Here is a 24731-nt window from a genome sequence, read left to right as displayed (position 1 = left end):
GAAAAATAATCTATATAAAGAGCTAACAACATACTATTAATTGTCATTCTATAGAAAAAGATAGAAAGTGAAGGAAGAAAGCCATCAATATTTTACTTTTGCACAAATATATACATATACCTACATAGTTACATTCAAGCAATTTTTCTAACAATACTTTTCTTTTAGTATCATGAAGCATTCAGCAATAGTTTTTGTTCTGCTCTACTGCACCTGGGGAATATCCCCTATAAAAGGGATACCACCAACTCCTATGGTGGATCTAGAAGCAATTGAAAGTCAGCTGGATCTGGGAACAACAGCAGCACCCTTTGATGATGAAGATATTCAAGGATGTGAAACAGAAGATGGTTTTGTACCAATTGGAAAAACGGTGAGTAAGGAACCGTGCAAGCAATGTACATGTACAGCAAATGGTGACATGAAATGTAACACAACTGTTTGCCCTAAGCTTAACTGTGTTGATTTCGAAGATGTTGAAGATGAATGCTGTCCAATTTGCCCAAATGGTAAGTAATTACAAATACTATTATTATCAGTTGGTAATGTGCTCTCAATGCACACACCAGTGAAGTTCTATGTACTTTGGGTATATATAATGCATTTTGTCTTCCTTATATTTATGTAATATAAGTGCATTGTGTGATAATGCTTCTTAAAAAAAAAAAATTCTCTGTAACTTCTAGAATTATTATTACCATTTTATACTGTTTCCTCTGCTAGAATGGTTTGGACAGGTCTTCTCTAATGCAGCTACTCACCACTTTTTTCAGTCCCTTGTTTCCTTCAAGATATTCACCATCTTGAGATCAGCCCTCACTTCTTCCCAAGTCTTCTTTATCCTTTCTGCAGGTTCTTTCCCTCAGATCACCTGGCTTCTTTATCCAGCTGTCATCTTCCATATGCATCAGTACAGTCTCCTCTCTGGCAAACTATGGCCATTTTATCTTATACTCAGTTTTTCTATTGACTCGTTTGTGCTCTATCAGTCATTTACACTAACAGTACACATCCAATGGAACATGCTCACCTCATTCTTTTCCATTTTTCAAACATCCTCCACATTCAATACTTGTGTTTTGCTACCATGCAATTAGTATACAAGCACCATACAACCTGCCCTCAGAGAATCCCTTTACTGCTAACAGAGGTAAAAGCTCCTTAAACTTTTACCCGTACTTCTCTTACTTTAGCTACCATGCATTCGGAGCATCACCACAGCTGGTTAGGTTACCTAGGTAACAGAAGCTAACAACTCCTTTGAGGGAACCCTATAAGCATTTTGAGTCTTCTGAACGTTTTGTTTTTATACTGTATGTATGGGCTCTTTTGGCCAATAAATAAAGGATTAGTGTCATTATCATCATTATTATTAAGAGCAGAAAAAACGTAAAAAATGTAATGTTAAAGTCAAAATGCTTGTGGATATTTAGTTACATTTCTTTTCTTTCACAATTTAAATTTTGTCAAAATTGACTTTATTCTGAGGTTGATTTGAGTTTACTATACCCTGCTCTAGAATAGTGTAGTTTTGTGCTAAAGTTAAAAATTATTATTAAGGTGATGAGCTGGCAGAATTGTTAGAGCATTCAACAAAAATGTCTTGTAGTATTTGCTCCACATCTATAAGTTCCAAGTTCAAATCCTGTCAAGATCAACTTTGTCTTTCATCCTTTTGTGGTCAGCAAAATAACATGCAAGTGCTGGGGTCAATGATATTGACCAATCCTCTGCCCTCAAAATTGCTGACCTTGTACCTAAACTAGAAACATTATTACTATTGTTATTAACTAACACATGCTATATTAGTTAGCAGGGGTGTTATCTTGAGGTTTGGTGACAAGTTTCCTCAAATCTCAAGAATATTTCTCAAGATTTTTGCAGAATATAGGATTGCACTTTTCTGTAAGTCAACAATGAGTGTTGATATCAAAATCTGTCAGCCTCTTAGGTAGTAGTTCAGGTGTTTTGCCAAGTGCACTAATTACCACAGGAATAATAATTATCTTAGTCTACCACAATTTCTTCATTGCTCTGGCTAAGTCCTGAGATTTCTCAAATTTTTCAATTCTCTTCGTAACCACTCTATTATCATATGGTAGTTTAACACTGTTTCTTTTATCCTCTAAAATCATATTTGGTCTTCTTGCTTTAATAGTATGGTCAACCTTCATGGAGAAATTTCATTAAATCCTTAATTCTTATTCTCTAATCACAACATCTGGCTTGTGTTCATAGCACTTTTCTGCTACTTTGAATCCAGACACTTGGTTAACATCCCAATGCACTTTTACCTACAGTCATGCCTTATGGTATTGCTTTCAGCACTTTATGCTCTCTATTCAAATCCTGTCAAGCTAAGCTTTCCCTTTCATCTCTTTGGGGTTCATAAAATAAAAGTAGCAGTTAAGCAGAAGATTAATGGTATCAACTAAACTCTTCACTACAAAAATGCTGGCCTTCAGCCTAAACCAGAAACTATTATCGTTTTCTTTAAGATTGGAATAAAATGCCTTATAGTACTTCCTCTGGTTCACTGAGTTCAAATTTAGGAACCTACCATAGACCCGTTTGTAGTGGGAAAACTACTCCTCCAGGACCTAGCTAATGGTGATAGGTCAAATGGAAAAACAGTTTGTTCACATCAATAAAGCAAGCCAACCTTGCATAAATAGGATTTTTAAAAAATTATTTTTGTAAAATGTTTAACATATACATATTCACATGTAGTTATTGTGACCCTAAATTAGGGACAGTAATAGCTTCTGTGTACTGTTTTATCAACAGCCTTTTTTAAAGAATGTGTTTTCTTTATAAGACTATCTTCTGGATTACAGAGTAATAAAAATAACAGAGTATCAGGCTGAACGCCTAACAATATTTAATTTCATCTCATTGCATTTTAAATTCAAATCGACTTTGCTTCCTATCTCTCAAGAGTGAATGAAATAAGTGGTCATCTATTGGGGTCAAGTCAATAAGGGTACCTCATCTTTAAACATTCTTACATAAGAAATTATTATTACTGTTAAGGTAGTTAGCTAGTAGAATCATTAGAGCATAACAAAAAAATGTTTTGCATTATTTAATCCAACTCAAAGCAGCGAGCTAGCAGAATCATTAGCATGCTGGGCAAAGTGCTTAACGGTATTTCATCTGTCTTTACATTTTGAGTTCAAATTCTGCCAAGGTCGACTTTGCCTTTCATTCTTTCGGGGTCGATTAAATAAGTGCAAGTTGCACACTGGGGGCGATGTAATTGACTTAATCCCTTACCCCAAATTTGAGGCATTGTGCTTCCAGCAGAAAGGATTATTTGATCTAGCTCTTCACCTTATTTTAAATACTGCTGAGGTCAACTTTGCTTTCATCCTTTCAGGGTTAATAAAGTACCAGTTAAATACTTAGGTCAATAGCATCAACTCTTTCCTTTAAAGATACTGGCCTTGCACCCATACAAGCAGCAGTTGCTGCTCCTACCATCATTATTACCATTGCTATTATTACTTTTATTCAATTCATTGTTAGTATTTAAACCAGCCGTATCTGACCACAATATTCCAGCTGTTTTACATTCTAACTGGCAAAACCCAGCTTCTCACACCTATCCTACAATGTCACTTGAAAAATAAAGTCACATAATCAAAATCTCAAAACTACAAGATAATGCACAATTAATTAAATCAATGCAAATAAATATTACATTTGACAGAGTAATCTAAATTTTAAAGAGTCAATATATCATATATTTTAGGAGGTAAGTGGATGGCGGATTAGAGATTAATGTCATAAATCATACAGTTTGCATAGCTTTATGTTGAGAGTTCAGATCTCCCTTAGTGTGGGTGGGGAACAACATTTTATTAACTTTTTAATTATTGAGGTTCAATAATAAATCAGTACCAGCTGAGTACTGGGGTTAATTCAATCAACAATACCTTTTCCTTACAAATTTCTGACTCAGCTAATTTTAGAATTCATCTTGCAAATAATAAAATGCAATTCGTGCCTCATCAGTCATGCTGGTAGAAGGAGATTAAACAACAGATGAAGTGGTAGTGAGTGGCAGTCTGAGACATTACGTGCAGGTGAAATGTAGTAAAGGTTTTGTTCTCAAATCACTGTGCAAATTTTTATCAAGAATTATGTTTACTTCAACAAACTCACTCACACACATACATTTAAAAATACATGAAATTAAATATTACACATTTTTGATTTCAAAATATTGCTCATCTAAAACACACACACAGACAGACAGACAGACAGATAGATACCTATATCTATACTATAATGGAGAAAGCTGCTTATTAATTAGGCATGTAACAGTTACTAAAAGTACTAAAAGAAAGCAACTTATAAAGGGTTGAACATTTGGAGATATTTTTTATAAATTCATGTTCTAAGAAATTTCCTATAATTTTGATTTCTCAAGTTTATTGAATTTTTCCACTCCAATTTCTTGCAAATTTAAATATTACATTCACTACATCCAATTCTTCACAAATTTAAATATTCATTACATTCACTGCGGTGTATTCCATTTTCATTTGCAAAGTCTCTCACTTTCTCTTTCAAGTTTTAATTTGTTATTTGGAAAACTGACAGTTTATTCTATTAATGTATATGTAATGTAAAAACATTATTTATGAATGAAAATTTTAAAAAAAATACCCATATAACTTTTGTAAAATAAATCTTAAAGTGATTTTGTTGTTATGGCTGTTTGGAATGCTATAAGCCTTACAATAACTATCTGGACTGATTTTGGCCATTTTCTTTTTTAACTTAAAAACTGTGGGAAGAGGCTTTTCAGTAAAAGCAAAAACAAATTGTAAATATTTTCAGAGGAAAAGGTAAACAATTCAAGGGAAGTTTCGCTGTTGTTTCTAGCACAACCCAAACCATCTTTCCTTTTCACTCTTTCATGTATTGATATTTTTTCAACACTTTTCTCCCATAAACATATTTTATGGAACAATGATGCGAAAGTAACACACGCATGGTCCACTGGTGCAATAAAATATATTGTAATCTAATTTTTTACCCCCACCTCAATCAAAGCTGTGTGTAAGAAAAAACATTTACTAACCAAAAAGTCTGTTATTAAAATGAATTAGTGTTTAATTAACTCTTTTGTTTTTAATCACTGAGGATAAGTGCCAGCAATGAATTTCTCAGGCTCTCCAATATTTTAATCTCTAAACAGAAACAATAGGGGGCAAGGAATATGGTTGCAAAAAATTCGTAATTTCTCAAATTTTCTTTTTTTTATAATATATAAATGTATTTTTTGGGGGGAAAAAATATTGGAAAATATCAATACATGTGAGAGTGATAAAGAAACAAGGAGGTTTGTCTTTGGATGTGCTAGAAACAACAGCCAAATTGCTCTTAAATCACTCCTCCCTCTGAAAATATTAACAAGTTTTTTTTTATTGAAATGCCTTTTCCCATTGTTTTGAAGTGCAAAAAAAATTGGCCAAAATAGGTCTTGAGTGGGATGATGAGTGGGGGGTGGGTCTAAAAAATAAAGAGTTTTCAAGATTTTTCATACAAAGATGCTCCCCACACTCATCATTTGGGAAAATCCTCAAAAACATTTTTCCCCACAAATTTCTTTACAATCGTAATCTACACCGTTTTAAAGAGATTTGTATAAACTTTCATTAAAAGATACCCATTTTCCTGAAAATTATGAGGGAAAAAATTCAGATTATGTGAATTTTCTGAAACTCTTCTCTCCACCTCTATAGGAAAAGTTCTTTCCCATAAATCTCTATATTCTCTGAAGCCACAACATCTCAGCGGTATTTGTAGAAAATTTTGTTTAAAAGTATCCATTTTTCTGGATGTTATGAGGCAACACAATTGGGGGCATATACATATAATAATAATAATGAAATTATTGTATACAGTGCTCAGGTGCACCACAACTTGTCAGAAAGTGCATATAAAGTACATGCAGTAATGTAGAAATGTCTGGAAAGTGAACATGCTTGTGTGTGTATGGAGGGGAGAAAATCAAGTGTAGTGTTCTGTAGTAATACTGTTTATTTACTCGACCTTTTCATTTCATGTTTATTTCCTTCATTGTTTTCAATGTTCTCTCTCTCACATACACACACACTGCAAAGCTTACAGATGGGCTGCTGAATTGAAATCTCTATGTTGATTTGAGGAGAAGATAAAATTTGACAAAATGCTTCTATCTCTGTTGTTGGACTATCATGATATTAAAACAGGGATGGAAAATTTTTCGTCAACTGGGGGCCACATCGTACCATTTCCAAGTGGGAGAGGGCCGCATGATAAAACATAAGCATGAAATATTACTTGCTCACTTTACACTAAATTTTTTGCAGTTCTTCTTAATTTTATTTGTCTTAGTATGAAAGTTTACATAAAGCTGGCATCTCTTTCATTATTTCCTAATGATGATAATGATGATTACTAGTGTAAATAAATTATAGTTTAAAATATTGATGTAAAAAAAACCCAAAAAAAACACTGATATTTTATTAAGAAATCTCATTATCTGTATCAATAAGATTTTTGCACATTCACATTCTTTACCATATTTTCAATATTTGGTAGAATATGCTTAGGATATGCTGCAAATTAGTAACCTAGGAACTCAAGGGTCACACAACATCTTGAGGGCTGCAGGATGCCCATGCATGGTTTAAAAAAAAGAGAGAGGACTGTGATAAAATAATGGAAGAATTATTTACTAAGGAAGTGAGCACTATCATACAAAGAAATAATTAGAGGTAAAATATCATAAAAATTATTAAAATTGGGAATCAAATGTGAAATATTATCAAGGGGCTAGCAGAAAGACCGCCCTCCAGGCGGTTTTCTACTAGTATAGACACACACACACACATATATATATATATGTGTGTGTGTATATATATATATATATATATATATATATATTATATATATATACGCATACAGACAGAGTTGGGTGTAAGTCTGTTAATTATTAATTAACAAAGTGAATCTGTTCAGTTTGGCTCTCAGATTTAAAAAAAATTGTTTAACAGTTTGAAACTTCATATACTGGTGGAATGGCTCACACAGAACAGTTTACTTAGAACATTTTTCACATAGTTTGGTATTTTAGAAGTTATTTCATATTAAAGTTGTCATATTTGGGTAATTTCGACCAATCAACAGCATGTATTCAGTTGAAGAGAGCTATTGCTGTTTGTGATAGTAATTGAAGAGGAACAACATCCGGATCATCTCTACTAAATATTACCACTATGTTCTATTCATATGTCGAGTGAAGATAATGCTGCCTTTATCATTTCTAGTCAGCACTATGCATTCCTTACCCTTTCCCTCCCTTCTACACTATCAACTAGCAACCAGCGAGTGAACTTGTCACTGCCACAACAATTACCATATTTTCCAGTGTATAAGCTGCTATTTGTTTTGTTTTGTTTTATCTTTATGTTTTGATAATGTTATTTATAATCTAATAAAGGCTTTTATATTGACAAAATGTATTTGATGTTGATTATAGTAAGATAAAATCATGACAATAACAATATATCTCGTAGTTGTAAAAGAAGGCATTTTGAAACTACATACACGTCAACAACAAAAAAGCTAGCTGCAGACTAGTAGCTCTATAGGTCATTTAAACACTGGTGCGCTTTATGTGTGGATAAAACACTGAAGTCAAGCAAATGAATAAATCATCATCATCGTTTAACATCCGCTTTCCATGCTAGCATGGATTGGACGGTTCAACTGGGGTCTGGCAAGCCCGAAGGCTGCACCAGGCCAGTCAGATCTGGCAGTGTTTCTACAGCTGGATGCCCTTCCTAACGCCAACTAAATATATGTAAATAATATTTCTTCCTTCTTGGTGTTGATTCTTTGACGTTTACTGGTTACTCAGAAGTGAGAACCAAAAAAAAAGAAAGAAAGTTTAATGCAGGCAGTAAACAAACATTTAGTAAAGATGACCTCGAAGTTGTTCCTCTTCAATTACTATCACAAACAGCCGTAGCTTTCTTCAACTGAATATACGTCTTCGATTGGTTGAAATTACTCAAATACAACTCTAACACGAACTAACTACTAAAATACCAAATTTTGTGAAAAAATGTTCCAAGTAAACTGTGTTCTGCGTGAAACATTCCATCAGTATATGAAATTTCAAACTGTTTAGTTAAAAAAATTTAATTAAAAACTCTGTGAGCCAAACTGAACAGATCCAATGAAGGTAACAATTTCATTAACGATTTAACTTTCAAGTTAACTTTGGAAATCATTATCGGATAATGTAACTTCCATTAACCCCAAAATTTCATAAAATCCGGTAAATGTTTAAAAGTTTCTATTGTTTTCAGATTGTCTTAGCATATTTAATATTGTATGTGTCATTCTTTCAACCCTGATATAACGCCACCTATTATTATAAATAACTTGTAGGACCTTGTTTGGCCTTGCCTGGATTTGAAACCAAATCCATCCGCATGTTGCTTGCAAAGACAGCAGGAAATTTCTTTGTCCTGTCAAGAGGGAACAGTGACTGATGTGTTTCCACTTAATCTGTGACCTCGTTATGTCACGGAAAGAATTATGTATTTAAAAATTATTTTTTTTTATTTATCTAGTTTCAGCTCACTAGCTGTGGCCATGCTGGGGCACCGCCATTTATATACCGTGTTTTTCATTATATTTTTTTTCTTTTTACAGCCACTTTATCAATAAACTTTTTTCAGTTTAATACTAATATTGGGTTTCATTGGAGTTTTTTTTACCCTTTTCTGGCTCTTTAAAAAGCTAAAAGAGGACCCCAAACTATGAAATCAGCTTTTTTTAGGCCCTTCAAAGTTTAAAACTATAAAATCAGCATTTTTTAACTCTAAAGCAGAAAAAATAACTATAGTTTTTTTGGTTCTAAAGCCTTCAAAAAGACCAAAAAAAGCTTATTTTATAGTTTTGGCACTTTTAACCCTTTAGTGTTTAAACCAGCCAAAACCCATTGTATCTAATTCCTCTATGAAATCTTTTTAAAAAATCATGTTAGTGAATTCTCGTAGCTTTGAGATAATGTAAGGGCTTTTCTTCCAGAAAGCACAGAACTGGGAGAAAAGCAAAATTAACTGATGTGGATGTCAATAGAGAAAATATTGACTTCCATAAAGTGGAACAAATAAATGGAAAGAAAACAGCTATTACATGGTAGCAGAGCATGCTAGAAATAGCAGCCAATAGTGGCTGCCATCTCACTTTAGTTGCTGGGTCTTTCAATCACAGTGTATCTACAAAGGTCCCGGTTTCCTGTCATTGCTTCTGTGAGGCCCAGTGTTCGAAGGTCATGCTTCACCACCTCATCCCATACCTTCCTGGGTCTGCCTCTTCTACAGTTAGGAAGTGGCACTTCCTCACACAGCTGTCTTCAATCATACGTAACACATGGCCATACCAGTGTAGTCGTCTCTCTTGCACACCACATTTGATGCTTCTTATGCCCAACTTTTCTCTCAGGGCGCTTACAATCTGTTGTGTATGCACATTGACATTACACATCCAGCAAATCATACTAGCTTCATTTCTTTCAAGCCTATGCATGTCTTCAGCATTCAATGGCCCAAGTTTCACTGCTGTGTAGTATGGCAGTTCACACATATGCATCATACAGTCTACCTTTCACTCTGAGCAAGGAGCCTTTAGTTGCTAGCGGAGGTAGGAGCTCCCTGAACTTTTACTCTAGTCGCTACACACTCTCTCTCTCTCTCTATATATATATATTTATTTATGAATGAGAAAAGGGATGCTATATATGTGTATATGTATGTATATATATCTTTGTGTAGTGTAGGTCATTTTATTTAAACTGGAATGCAAGATTTCCACATTCATATTTGAATTTTTTTGCATTCCTATATTTGCATTTATTCATCCCCAAACTTGATGGGCATATAATAACAAGCCAGCTGACACTAAAAATCTCTAGTGAGACATCTTTATCAGTGTACCTGAAGAGACCCAGACTGATGGGTCAAAACATATGTTGTACCTAATGAAAGTCTAATACGAAATCCATCTACTTTTAATTATTACTATTACCCTAACTACCACTGTGGAGTTCCTGAAGTAGATCCAACGGGAGTGTACCACAAGTGTGGATAACAACAGGTAGCTTAAACTGTGCCGGTGCTCTACTCAACATTTTAACACACTAATCAACAGCCCATTTAAAAGTATCCTTGAACTGTCGGGTGATATGCTGCACTTGAGAAGACCTACCGAGTCAATTAAGACCAAAATCATAAATGGAAATCATAGTTGTGGCCAATGCCAATGCCACTGTTTTCCATGTTGGCATAGATTAGATGGTTTGTCTAGAGTTGGTCAGCTGGAGAGCTGCACCAGGCTCCAGTCGTCTTCTCTGGCTAGGTGCCCTTCCTAATAACAACCAGTTTACATAGTGTACTGGATGTCCAGTATCTGTCACTAACATGGGTGCCTTTTATGTGTCACTGGCACTGGCCATGACTTCATTCGGCTTGACATGTCTTCTCAAACACAGCAAATCGCCAGAAGCCTCGGTCACTTGCCATTGCCTCCATGAGACTCAACAACCAAAGATCATATTTCATCACCATGTCCTACATCTTCCTGGGTCTACCTCCTCAAAAAGTTCCCTCCACAGTTAGAGATCGGTACTTCTGTACACAGCTGCCCTTGTCCATACCAGCTTCTCTCTTGCATACTACATCTGATGCCTCTTATACTAAGGTTTTCTATTACGATACTTACACCATTCTGTTGTACATCCAATAGAGTATGCTAATCTCATTTCTTTCAAGCTTTTGCATGTCCTCTGCAGCCACAGCCCATGTTTTACTGCCATGTAGCATGGTTGTTTGCACACAGGCATCATACAATCTGCCTTTCATTGAAGGAGAAGCCCTTTGTTATCAACAAAGGTATATAAATATATATATCACAATTATCGCCACTAGAGTGGTAGGCTCTTTCTACAATTCAAAACAGTTCCTAACACCTGAATCTCTATTGTGTCTCTACAAGAACCAGATCAATCTCAAAATGAAGCCTTGCTCATACCTTTGAGTGACTTTCTCTGAACAGATACTATTCACTCTTGACAGTGCGGAAGTGAATAGAGTCTAGTATTTATCACTCCAACTACTCTATCATCAATGGAATGTTGCTAAAAGTCTGACCTTTGTCTACTGTTAAATCTATGGAAGATGCTCAGATGAGCATCAATCTCTAATTGTACCAGTCTGGGATGCCATATTTAACAAATCACATCTGTGCTTCCTGGTATCTCAGACACATTTCTAGTTCTATGCACAAGACTTCATTTCCCAGAACAGCTGAGTTATGAAATAAACTCTTTTTACCATTGTGTTCACATTTTTAAATTCAAGATAACAAGTATCTTGCCAAATATTAGTAGTTTCCATCATTTTAATATTTCCATTACTTCAGGCAGTGAGCTGGTAGAATTGTTAGCATGCAAGGCAAAATGCTTAGCAGCATCTTGTCTGTCTTTACATTCTGAGTTCAAATTCCACCAAGGTCGACTTTGCCTTTCATCCTTTTGAGGTCAACAAAATAAGTACTAGTTGAACACTGGGGTTGATGTAATTGATTTACCCCTTCCTCGAAATTGCTGGCATAGTGCCAAATTTTGAAATCAATATGCCAAAACAAACACAGAAATCTAGTGCAGGCTCCTGCATGGCTTGCTCTTGTAAAACTGTCCAACCTACACCAGCATGGAAAACAGACGCTAAACAATGATGATGATTTCCATTATTTCTTTTATTACCCTCTTATTTTATTCTATTTACCATTTCATTGTATTTCATTTAAATCATTTGTCAATTATTTTATTACCATCTGCTATTTGCTATCTTAAGTATGCTCATTTATAAAGAGGTATTGTGGCATTAATCCTATTTCTGTCTTTTCTCTTAACATTGCATACAAGTTGCCTATGGGGTCTTGCTTGTGTGATTTTAACAAATAAAGAAATAAAAGAAGCGCTAACAGAAACTAGTGTCTGGGGTACAATTCAGCTTTGTTATGTAATGTAGGGTCACAAAGAAAAGGCAGAAATTGTGAAAACTAACATTTGTAGTAACTTTGAAGGTCTTAAGGAATAATAGTAATACATAATATAAATACATCCACATTCCTAATCAACAGTGGTTGTTTGCATATCTGGTTATGTTCAAAAAACATAAAACCAATCTATCTTTATGAGTGTCATAGAAATAAACTCATTTTTTTTGTGCTTTTATTTCAGGTGAAAACTGTTACACACCTAAAAATGTTATTTTAAAAGCTGGAGAAGTAATTACTGAATCTGACCTCCAGTGCAAATGCAAATTCTCAGAAGATAACTTGGAAGAACCTACAGCACATTGTACAGAAAAAATTGAAGCTGCTGCTGCTCCTCCAGATGACATTTGAATGTCATGAATTCAATTGAGTGCTGACTCAGTTAATCTAATACAGATGAATAAAATCACTTAAAAGAGAAAACAGAAAAGTTGTTTTATTTTTTTATACCAACTGCAATTCCAGTTACAAAGTGTTATTTATTTATTTATCCTAATCACTAATATGATGAAGGAGAGATAATTGCTTAACCCTTCATATCAAAAGTATTCATCAATGAGTGATTTGGGGAAGAGAAGGCTTAAGAAAAACTATAAGATTTATTTATCTTTTCAAAAGCAAGGCAAAGAAAGTGAAATATCTTTAAGAAATGAATCAGGAGTTTTGGTTCAGTTTACTCTGCAAATTGCTACCAACAGAGACATTTACCTCATCATAGTACAAATTTATAACTCTTTTTTTTTTCTTGTTTCAGTCATTTGACTGCGGCCATACTGGAGCACTGCCTTTAGTCGAGCAACTCGACCCCGGGACTTATTCTTTGTAAGCCCAGTACTTATTCTATCGGTCTCTTTTGCCGAACCGCTAAGTGACGGGAACACAAACACACCAGCATCGTCAAACAATGCTAGGGGGACAAACACACACGCACACATACATATATATACATATATACGACGGGCTTCTTTCAGTTTCTGTCTACCAAATCCACTAACAAGACTTTGGTCGGCCCGAGGCTATAGTAGAAGATACTTGCCCAAGGTGCCACACAGTGGGACTGAACCTGGAACCATGTGGTTGGTAAGCAAGCTACTTACCACACAGCCACTCCTGTGCCTATGATGAATAACTGTTATCAAGAATAAAATATTATTAAATTTTTTTTTTACTCGAGTTACATAGCAACACTCAGTACTGGGATTAAGGACTATCTGCACTTTAACAAATCAACCAGCACTAGCTGACTCAACCAGCTACCTTTATCCTTAAGTCTTATTTATTGCATCATGGATGCAGCTTCTAATCACAACTGAGAAAAATGACATTGGCATTTACTTTCTTCAGAAAATAAAAAAACAAACAAAAAATATGTTTGTTAGAGAAAAAACAAGTTACACTGTTTGATTATGTCCTAAAAATTTTTTTACACTGCTTTCCATGACTCTCTGACACCATCCAATTCCATTATTATGAATTTGAATTGGGAGCTTAAGTTATAGCAAATCTTTCATTAGCTGATTACACAACCACGGATGGTACCCTTATGGATGTGTTGTCATTACTCTCTTGTTAGAGCTTGGAGATCCTGACCATTGATCTAGCAATTCTCTGTTCAGCATCAACGTAAGAAGCATCGTTGGCTCAGGTGAGCTCGTCTGCTACCTCTTCGCAATAAGTCCCATGACTTTGTTGTATCTATGGCAGGGTGGCTGAAGAGGTGCTATACCTTGTTAAAGAGCAGCCTGTAACTATGCAGGGCAAAGTTGTCATTCTGTGAGGTATTTTCAAATATCTGCATATCCTAAAATATTTAACAGAATATGTTAGGAGATCAGGGAATTCTGATGGAGAAGAAACTGGAAGAGAGTTCCAGTGGAAGGTTGTTCTTAGAAAAAACATCTGATATAGTCAGGGCGATGAGGTGAGATGATAGAAGTATGACGAGTAACTTAATATGAGGAGACACAGAGTTAAAACAGCAGTCAATAAAATAGAACAAAGAGGACACAACATGAAAGTAGGCTAGTGTCTGGATTAATTAAGTATGACAGTATGTGAGAGACAGAGACTGAGGGATGCAACATCCTAAATATGTGAACAGTATACTAATGTAAGGTGAATTTGAGTTTGTAAAGAAATATCAGCTTTTCAAGGTTTGCATCTGAAATCTCTCTTTGAATGAAGAGACTGTATGATGCTTGAGATCATCATCATCATCGTTTAACGTTCGCTTTCTATGCTAGCATGGGTTGGACGGTTTAACTGGGGTCTGGGAAGCCCGAAGGCTGCAACAGGCCTAGTCAGATCTGGCAGTGTTTCTACAGCAGGATGCCCTTCCTAATGCCAACCACTCCGTGAGTGTAGTGGGTGCTTTTTATGTGCCACCAACACAGGTGCCAGACGAGGCTGGCGAACGACCTCTCTCGGATGGTGCTTTTTACGTGCCACCAGCACGGAGTTCGTGGAAGTGGGTTGTGGGCACTGACTGTAGAGTATAGGTGAAGGCTGGAAAGAATGAGATGAGCCTGCTCACTAGATGTGCAACATCAACATACACTAATAGCAGAGTATAAAGCAAAAATGTGAGCATCTGAGATAACAGTGTACAAGAAAGAGGAATCCAAAAGTATGGGTGTGTGATATACATGAGGAAGGATAGCTGTGTGAAGAAGGATCAAACAATGCAAGTAGAAAGAGTCTGGAGAAGCAGAATTAAAAAGACATGGACAGAAGTGGTAAGGGCTGAACTTAGGATCCTGGGCTTTACAGAGTAAATCATGAAGGATCACAAATGGGTGGAGAAGCACAATATTAAAACTGACCCTTATCTGTTTCCAAACAAGGTAAATTTTCCTTATAATTAGACATGTTTTCACAGAAAATTGGGAATGGAGGACACCACTGGCATGACAGTGAGAGTCATTTACAACTATCACATGATATCAATGCAAGGAGACAGAGGCATACACACACACACACACACACACACACGTCTCTTTCAGTTTCTGTCAACCAAATTCACTCACAAGGCTTTGGTTGGTCCAGAACATTGTAGAAAACATTAGCCCAAGGTATAACACAGTGGGATTGAACCTGGCATCATATGGCTGGGAAACTTCTTACCACAGGGCCATGCATGTGCCTACAAGTATGGAAAAACTCAGGAGAAGGAGAATGTTCACAGAGCTCAATAAAGAATCCTTAATAAACTGAAGGGGATCTAACCAACTATGACCAATTAAGGAATCATTATATGCCTATAGTTTCAGAAGACAATTCACTTCATATTTGTTATTCTGTGAACTATTATTTCTGCTTATGAACCTCAACTGGGGCTGCCAGGTGAACAGAAAGATCAATTTTATTACACCCTTTTCCAGACTACTCTGTACACAAACAACAATGACCTTCTGTTTGTGGCTGGTGACTTCAATGAACATGTTGAGCAGCATCCGGGTGGTTTCTATGGGGTGCATGGAGGCTATGGAGTTAGTTCCCACAATGAGGAGGGAACTAGGCTGTTGGAGTTTGTGATGCAAATGACTTAAAGATCTGCTATACTAACTTTAGGAAACCAGCCAGTCACCAGTTCATTTATCAATCTGGTGGCAACACAAGCCAAACTGACTACATTATCACCAGAAAACAGGAAAAATAGAAGCATTTTATGAGGAGAAGGAGATAGTAACATAAAACACAGCAGACAACTGGAGGTTCCTTCGGGACAATTTAATGAGGGCCCTGGTGGGAGAGGGATATAAAAATAGCCATTAGTGTGAAGAAATGGGGTTGGAAAAGTGGTGGTAGCAGAGAACTATATCAGGTAGCAAGAAGGGAAGTTAGGAGACAGGTATATTTAGCTAGGAGAGAAGTAGAAAGAAAGAAAGTTTACCAATGTTCTGTGGTGTGAGGACCAGAGGCTCGAGGTATATTGGATTGCATGACAGTGTATCAGAGAAAATCATGATGTTGAGGAAGTGTATTTGCATGGATGATGGTTCACTCGCAGTTAGTGATTCTGCAAAGAGCTCAACTAATTGGGAAGAGAGTTAGCTGAGATAAAGTGCAGTTTGATTTTAAACAAGGAAGTACTACTGATGCAATAAGCCTGGTAAGGCATCTGCAGAAGTATTTAGCCAAAAATAAACCGCTGTACTTGACATGGAGAAAGCCTTTGATGGCATCCTCTGTTCCCTTGTGTGGTGCTCAATATGAAGGTGAAGGATAGACAAGTGGTTGGTGAGAGCCGTAAAAGCTATGTACTAAGATGCTTTCAGTAAGGTGAAAGTTGACAATGAGTAATGAATTTAGGGTACAGGAAGGCGTTCACCAAGGATCAGTCCTCAATACCCTTTTGTTTATCATATTCCTCTAGGCTATATTAGAGGAATTCAAGACTGGTTGCCTTTGGGAACCCATCTACATTGATGACTTTGTTCCTATTCTGAATCACTACCAGAACAAAAGAAACCTCAGGTGCAGAAGTAAAGACAGGAATCAAAGAGCCTTAGAGTTAATTTAGCAAAGACCTAGTAAGTAGGAAAACAGACAAATCACTTATCTCTTCATGGAGATAGCCCTGCTTGATATGTTGGTGGAAACTCCATATGGTGAACATATTGCAAACTATGGACAATAAGAAATGCAGTGTTATCAAAGAAAGGTTAACAGAAAAAGTAGTTTTTGTGTGTGGCAGATGTGCACGTACAATAAACACTAAGAATGTACAGAAAACAGACTCCCTCAAATGTCCAGTGGGATCCTTAGAAGTAGTAGATAGTTTGCAGACTAGCTGACCAAGTCAGCAGTAGAGGAGGAAGATTTGAAAGTGCAATTGCGAGAATAAGAATGGGCTGGGCAAAGTTCAGAGAGCTACTATCTTTGTTGCAAACAAAGAACCTCTCCCTCAGAATGAAAAGAAGATTGTATGATGCCTGTGTAGTTACAGTTATACTACATGGCAGTAAAACATGAGTTGTGATGACAGAGGACATGTGAAGGTTTGAAAGAAATGAAGCTAGTATGTTCTGCTGGATGGGCAATATCAGCATGCTTATATGACTGGGTATAAGAGGCATCAGATGTAGTGTGCAAGAGAGAAGACTGTGCTGGTATGATCATGTGATGCATATGGATGAAGGAAGCTGCACAAAGAAGTGCCAATCTCTAATTGTAAAAGGAGCTTGTGGAAGGGATATACTCAGGAAGACACGGAATGAAATGAGAAATGATCTTCAGATATTGAGCCTCATTGAGGAAATAACAAGGGGCCAAAACTTCAGGAGATTTGCTGTTCTTGAGATGACATCAAGCTAAGTAAAATCATGGCCATCCATACTTACAGGCATGTCATTTACAGCCGTAACCCTCTTCCCCCCATATATAATTCTTTCCTCTGGCAAAACACTCCCACAACCCATCTTCCTAATATCCCAACTACCCACTGCAGGCCCCTCCACTCTCCCTCATGTGTCTACCCACACATTCTCCATGCCTTTACATATCTACCATACCTGCCTGCCAACCACTTGCTATCTCTAAGTATCTCCCCTTACACTCTTATGAAACATCCTCTATATTCTCTCTGTACTACTTATATAGCCCAGCCCCTTACTGTTCACTGTGAGTAGGTTCTCTCTATCACAGTCTCCCTCTCCTTCCTTGTCCTACTGAGGTAGCTATGTATCTCATCTGTAGTAAGACAGCTACCCTGTCCCTCTATCATACTCCAAACTCTTACCTGGCACATGGCCACTTCTATTTTTTTTTACTATCCACAAGGGGCTAAACACAGAGAGGATAAACAAGGACAGACAAACGGATTAAGTCGATTATATTGACCCCAGTGTGTAACTGGTACTTATTTAATCGACCCCGAAAGGATGAAAGGCAAAGTCGACCTCGGCAGAATTTAAACTCAGAATGTAGCAGCAGATGAAATACCTATTTCTTTATTACCCACAAGGGGCTAAACATAGAGGGGACAAACAAGGACAGACATAGGTATTAAGTCGATTACATCGACCCCAGTGCGTAACTGGTACTTAATTTATCGACCCCGAAAGGATGAAAGGCAAAGTCGACCTCGGCGGAATTTAAACTCAGAACGTAGCAGCAGACGAAATACCGCTAAGCATTTCACCCGGCATGGTAACGTTTCTGCCAGCTTGCACATGGCCACTTCTCTCAGTTCTACTCCCTCTCTCAGCTGAAACATCCTTGTCTTGCATGCAACTCTGTGACTCCACAGGTGCTGGTTCCACATAAAAAGCACCTGTGCCAGTGTCACATTTAAAATACCCATGCTGGTGCCACATAAAAAGCACCTTTCTAGTACCAACTAAAAAGCACTCCTGCTGGTTCCACCTAGAAGACACCCATCTTGGTGCTATGTAAAAAGCTCCAGTGCTGCTTTCACATTAAAAGCATTCATTACACTCTATAAAGTAATTGGCATTAGGAAGTGTATTCAGCTGTAGAAACTATGCCAAAATAGATAATTGGAGCCTGGTGCAGCTCTCTGGCTTGCCAGCTCCTGTCAAACATCCATTTTCCATGCCGGCATGGAAAATGGATGCTAAATAATGATGATAATGAACTGAACATCATAAATCTATAAATTTGTGACAGTAAGAAATTAATATATGTGAGACTTACGACGACATGGCGCTTCATTCCTGGTAATGGAGAAATTATCTCACAATCACTTGAGTCTGATACAACAATAATAGAATTCTTTTTCTTCTGAAAAATAGAAATTGTCATAATCATCATAATACCTAAGTAGAAATAGGAATACAGGGAGAAAAAGACATTGATACAATATTATTTTAATAATTCCAACTAATATGGGAGACAACCCTGGATCTTGATGAAGCATGCATCACTGCATCAGCTGAAATATCATTACTTAATATCCTCTTTTCCATGCACAGAATTTGAGAGATTTTTCTATGGCTGGTTGCCCTTCTTGTTGCCAACTTTCACTCGTTTTCAAGCAAGGTAATTGATAAATATCAATTATTATTTATTGATTATAAAAAAGACATTATCTCATCTGACAGCTGTTTCTGTTCGCGCTATTTAGGGCAATAATCAGGCTTAATTATTACAAAAATAATAACAATTATCACTGTAAATAATTAATTAAATCAACCTAGATAGTGGAACTTCATCAGAGCGGAAAAGTAAAGAAAAAGTTGGTCAAAAGGTTTTCAGAGGGATAGCATGTAACATCAACTGGTATATCCTTACTTTCTCTTTTTCTTTACTTTTCTGCTCTGATGAAGTTCCACTATTCACGTTGGTATAATTAATTATTTACAATAATAATTCTTGTTATTGCAATAATTAAACCTGATTATTGCCCTAAATAGCATGAACTGAAACAGTTAATGTCATTTTTTTTATAATCAATAAATAATTGGTTATCAATTTATCCCATTTTCTTTAAATATAGATAAATTTCGGTTTATTCTTTTCCTTATCTATCATTTATGAGCATAGAGGTAAGACACCAGTTAATTAATTGGATACAAGTATCCCTTAGACGGTCTTTATAACCTCTAATTTAATTCATATATATATATATATCATCATCATCATCGTTTAACGTCCACTTTCCATGCTAGCAACCTAGATGGCTGCACCAGGCTCCAATCTTGATCTGGCAGAGTTTCTACAGCTGGATGCCCTTCCAAAAGCCAACCACTCCGAGAGTGTAGTGGGTGCTTTTTACATGCCACCGGCACGGTGCCAGTCAGGTGGCACTGGCAACGACCTTGCTCGAATCTTTTCACACGTGCCACTGAAGCAACGTTGGTAACGATCACGCTCGAATGGTGCCCTTTTACGTGCCACATGTACGGAAGCCAGTTGGCTGCTCTGGCAACGATCACGCTCGGATGGTGCTCTTGGCACCCTACTAGCACAGGCATAAGTGCCAGTAAGGCGAAGCTGATAACGTTCATACACGAATAGCCTCTCTGTCAACAATCACACTTGTATGGTGCTCTTTGCAACCCGCTAGCACAAATTGATTTTGATTTCACTTGCTTCAAGAGATCTTCACAGCATATTTCCAAAGGTCTCGGTCGCTAGTCATTTCCTTGGTGAGGCCTAATGTTCAACGGTCGTGCTTCACCACTTCATCCCAGGTCCACCTCTTCCACAGGTTCCCTCAACCGCTAGGGTGTGGCACTTTTTCACGCAGCTATCCTCATCCATTCTTGCCACATGACCATACCAGCGCAGTCATAACCCGTGCTAGCACGGAAAACGGACATTAAACGATGATGATGATATATATATATATATATATATATATATATTATACACACACACACACGCTTTCATTTTCCATTATTCAAGGAGTTATACAAATAATGATATTTATTTTTTAAACATTTTCATACAATATTGTACATTTAGTGCTTTCTTCATCACTTAAGCTGTTGCAATATAACCTGACTGAAAAAGTTTGATAAATTGAACCAAGTCATTGAAGTAATGTTGATTAAAACTTCACTGCCCTAGTACTTCCATTTAAGTATTTGATGTTTTTCTTTTATGCAACTGACATCACTAAGTAACTTTGGTGATATAGTTTTTCAAATATGCATCCTTCTTTTATCTCTTGCCATTGTACTACGGCCATACTGGACCACTGCTTTAAAGGATTGAGTTGAATAAATCCATCCTAGTACTTATTCTATCAGTTTTGCGTGTTACAGGAACGTAAATAAACCAGCACCGGTTGTCAAGCACATATATATACATATATCGGGGTCGATAAATTAAGTACCAGTTACGCACTGGGGTCGATGTAATCGACTTAATCCGTTTGTCTGTCCTTGTTTGTCTCCTCTGTGTTTAGCCCCTTGTGGGTAGCAAAGAAATATATACATACTCGACTAAAGAAAGTCGGTGCTCCAGCATGGCCACAGTCAAATGACTGAAACAAGTAAAAGAGTAAACGGAAAACGGGCACTCGCAAATATAAACAAACGTGTCGGACGAAACAAGGGGAGGTAATTTACTTTTACCAGCCAGGTATTATCAATGATACAAGGAGCCCGAAAATATCGTTTGCAAAATTCTCATTAGAAGGTGCACATGACGAAGTAAACGGACCCCTCCACCCCTTGAATTTTTTTTTACGGAATCCCACATTTCCGGATATATAGGAGATTCCGATTCTGAAAAAAAAAAAAATTTCAAAAATCGCAACTTCAAAATTTCAATCCGCCCCATCAACTCCATTTCCTCATTTTTCACTTTTTCCAGAAACTTTTTATTATTTATTTTGCGAAATACGTAGAAAAATACAGAGATTATGACTGAAAAATAATTGTAAAATTTCAATTTTTCAAAATAATAAAAAAAAATTACTCCAAGCCCTCCCGATTCTAGGGCCTTGGCCTTCAAGCATGCTATCCACATGCTAGAAATAACAGCCAAATCACACAACACTGCGATAACATAATGAAAGAAATATGTAATCAATCTACTCACCTTTCCGCAAAGATTTCGGCACTGTCATGCGACAGCTAAAAGCATGACAGTGCCAAGATTTCTTTCAGAGTCATTTTCCGCAGTAATATGACAAAGTGAAATTCAAGTGTTCATTTTTTTTTTATAGTTACAAAAAACACGCGTGCAGAAATAACAGCAAACTCTTTTGAAAAACAAAAGTAAAAATAGCAAAGAAATACTGTGAAATTAAAGTGTTCGTTTTTTGGGGGTTTTCCAGAATCATAATCTCCGTATTTTTCTACGTATTTCGCCAAAAAAAAAAAAAAATTTTCCGGAAAAAGTTTTTCAGAATAGGAATCTCCATACCCGAAAACGTGGGATCCGGGAAAACAAAATTTAAGGGATGGAGGGGTCCACTTATGTCTCTGCCATGTGCACCCTTGCTTACAGCATAGCTCCACCAAATTTTCGACTAAAAGAAAAAAAGAAAAATTGTAGAAAAGTTATGTGGGTGTTTTGGGGTTTTTTTTTTGCAAAAACTTCGCCTGAAAAAGAAAAATTAAAAATAGTATTAGGTTGTCCCAAAAGTTCGTAAACACTTGCGAAAATTGAATTTTTACTCGCCAAATACTAACAAAAACAACAACAATTATTCCTCAAAATAAAGACCTTTATTTTCCAAGACTTTCTACGAACTTTTGGGACAACCTTATATAAACAAACACAATTCCCGCATCAACTCATGTGCTAGAAACAAGTTGTATGCGTTTCTTTGAATGGAACCCGGAAATAATGTTCAAAAATATTATCACAGTGGTGTAGAACATACAATATGGCACTGTCATGCCTTTACAATATTGTAAATATAATTGTTTTTGTAGCTTTCTATGACATCAACGCTGTACAATAATACCTCGTTTCTTATTCTGTAATTTCGGAGATGTACTCGCATAGCAAGTAATTTGATCTGAGATCGTGTGTGCTGGAACGAAAACAATTGCAGCGTGGAAGGTGTTTATAAGCAATTTAAGAAACACACAAAAGCCGTTCGATTCACTTCAACATTTAAGCTTAATTTGTCAAAATATTTTCGTCGACGAATTAAACTTAAATGTTGAAGTGAATCGAACGGTTTTTGCGTGTTTCTTAAATGGCTTACGAACACCTTCCACGCTGCAATTGTATTCTGTAATTTGTTTTCGTAGAACAGGGGTTCCCAACCTGGGGTCGGCAAAGATGGTAGTAGAGGTCCTTGAACTCGTAGCAAACACTAGTGTTCGCTACAAACTAAATTCAAAAATTCATACCTATGTATAAGCACATTAAAAGGGGGTACGTGGAAAAAAACTCATTCAAATAAAAGGGTTGAAAAGCGGTGTAGAATAAATTTCTTAAAAGATGTGGTCGAACGAAGAAGACACTATTTCATATAAATACAAAATTTATTCAGCGAAAAAGAAAGAAGACATTTATTTTTTCAGATACATACCCGACAAGTCAAATGTGGAACTCTTATCACGGGAGTAATTTCCAAAATACTTGCTTCTGAGTCACTAGAATCTAGGATAATAATACTATTATCCATGTTTGCAAAGAACAGTTTTTCAAATTACGAGGAACCAACGGCGACTGACGGACGATACGCTGACAGGGGAGATAACCCTCGCAGAAAGAACAACAATACGATGCTCAACAGCTGACTTTGGCTTTCGGGAATAGAAGAATACTCAGGATTGAGTAAACAGGCGATGTTCTTTTCTTCTTAAGCGAATTGATGAGCATTAAACATACACTGCTTTAGAAATGTATTAATTTATACTTGTATATGTTAAATATTTACTTTTTATTCTATAACATTATACTGTATACGTAGCATATATATATATATATATATTTATTTATTTGTATTAAAAAAACACACAAATTTCCACACGAAAGCACGTGATCTCTGCCCTTGGCATGTAGTTTCAACCGTGTTTTTCTGACGTAAATTTGCTACCCAGGTATCGGTTAACCGAATTATCCATACTAAGATAATTCATTCAACTACTTATATATATATATACGTCCGAAGCTATGTGTAGCGGCTTCCCTGAACCGGAACTCAGCTCTACATGAAAGCTTCAGTCTTCGTGAAGATGGACAAATCTGGAGATTTGTTAAGACGGGTGAAACGTGGAAGAGAGATAACAGCTGGTCTGAGTGCTCACTACCCACAATGACTGTCACTGAAAAAAAAACTAAAAAAACTACAGCAACTCAGGGAAACTAAACCTGAAAAACCTGCCATCCTCTACACACCATCATAAACTGCAAGCAGGGTACAAATTGTTGTCCTTAAATGCTCGCAGTTTGTGCAACAAAATTCATTTGTTCAACGCCTACGTCAGAAGTATTGACCCTGACTTCATCACTGTCACGGAAACATGGGCGCATTCCTTACTCTGTGACGGGGTTTTCAGCATTACGGGGTACAACCTCTTCCGTAAGGACCGCATTAACCGCCGTGGTGGTGGTGTGATGGTCTGCGTTCGTTCAAATTTTTTGGTAATTCCTTGTGCCGATTTGAACGAATCACAAGAAGAAGTTTTTTTCTGTGACGTACGTATGACCATGTCAACACTCCTGCTTGGCGTTGTTTATCGTCCCCCAAATTACCATCAGGACACACAGCTTTGCAATATCCTCCGAGCTGCTGCCAGGAAAACAGCCACTTATGTTTTTGTTGCAGGCGATTTCAATCATCCTGAGATCAATTGGGAAACCTTCCATTGGCCACAGAGTGCAAACGATTTTGTTGAGCTTGTGCTGGACTCAAACTGGTCACAAGTAGTCACCTCTCCAACAAGAGGCGACAGCACCTTGGACCTGCTCTTCACCACAACTCCTGAAGCGGTTATCAATTGCACTACGGAGGAACCTCTAGGTGACTCTGACCATGCTATGATCATCGCCAATCTGGCTCTTGCGGGCAACAAAAACCTGAACCATCTCCAATCTGCTTCCTTCGATTGGAAGAGAGCAGATGGGAACCTGTACCACACTGAACTACAGCACCCAAACTGGCATGATTTCTACAACTCTGGAGATGTGAATACTATACTCCAGAGTATCCTGGACTCAATATG

At 36.8% G+C, this 24731-nt stretch overlaps 2 protein-coding genes across 2 annotated transcripts in view; one reads left to right on the top strand and one right to left on the bottom strand.

Annotated features, from left to right (window-relative positions):
- Nucleotides 1–23255, bottom strand: part of LOC115222121 (E3 SUMO-protein ligase ZNF451) — a 55741-nt gene extending 32486 nt beyond the window's left edge. Inside the window, exons 1-2 of the mRNA XM_029792251.2 lie at nucleotides 23093–23255; nucleotides 18787–18873 (exon numbers count right to left, since the gene is read on the bottom strand). Coding sequence (XP_029648111.1) covers nucleotides 18787–18873; nucleotides 23093–23188 — 183 coding nt within the window. The 5' untranslated portion in view covers nucleotides 23189–23255. The remainder of the gene's footprint in view (nucleotides 1–18786; nucleotides 18874–23092) is intronic.
- LOC115222123 (von Willebrand factor C domain-containing protein 2-like) lies at nucleotides 34–12559 on the top strand. Its single transcript, XM_029792253.1, has 2 exons — nucleotides 34–509; nucleotides 12314–12559. The coding sequence occupies exons 1-2, from the start codon at nucleotides 173–175 to the stop codon at nucleotides 12478–12480; spliced, it is 504 nt and encodes a 167-aa protein (XP_029648113.1). The 5' UTR covers nucleotides 34–172; the 3' UTR covers nucleotides 12481–12559.
- Nucleotides 23256–24731: the final 1476 nt, after the last annotated feature.

This window comes from Octopus sinensis, linkage group LG19 (genome assembly GCF_006345805.1).
Source record: "Octopus sinensis linkage group LG19, ASM634580v1, whole genome shotgun sequence".
Classification (NCBI taxonomy): Eukaryota; Metazoa; Mollusca; class Cephalopoda; order Octopoda; family Octopodidae; genus Octopus; species Octopus sinensis.
This window is presented reverse-complemented; position numbering and strand designations above follow the sequence as displayed.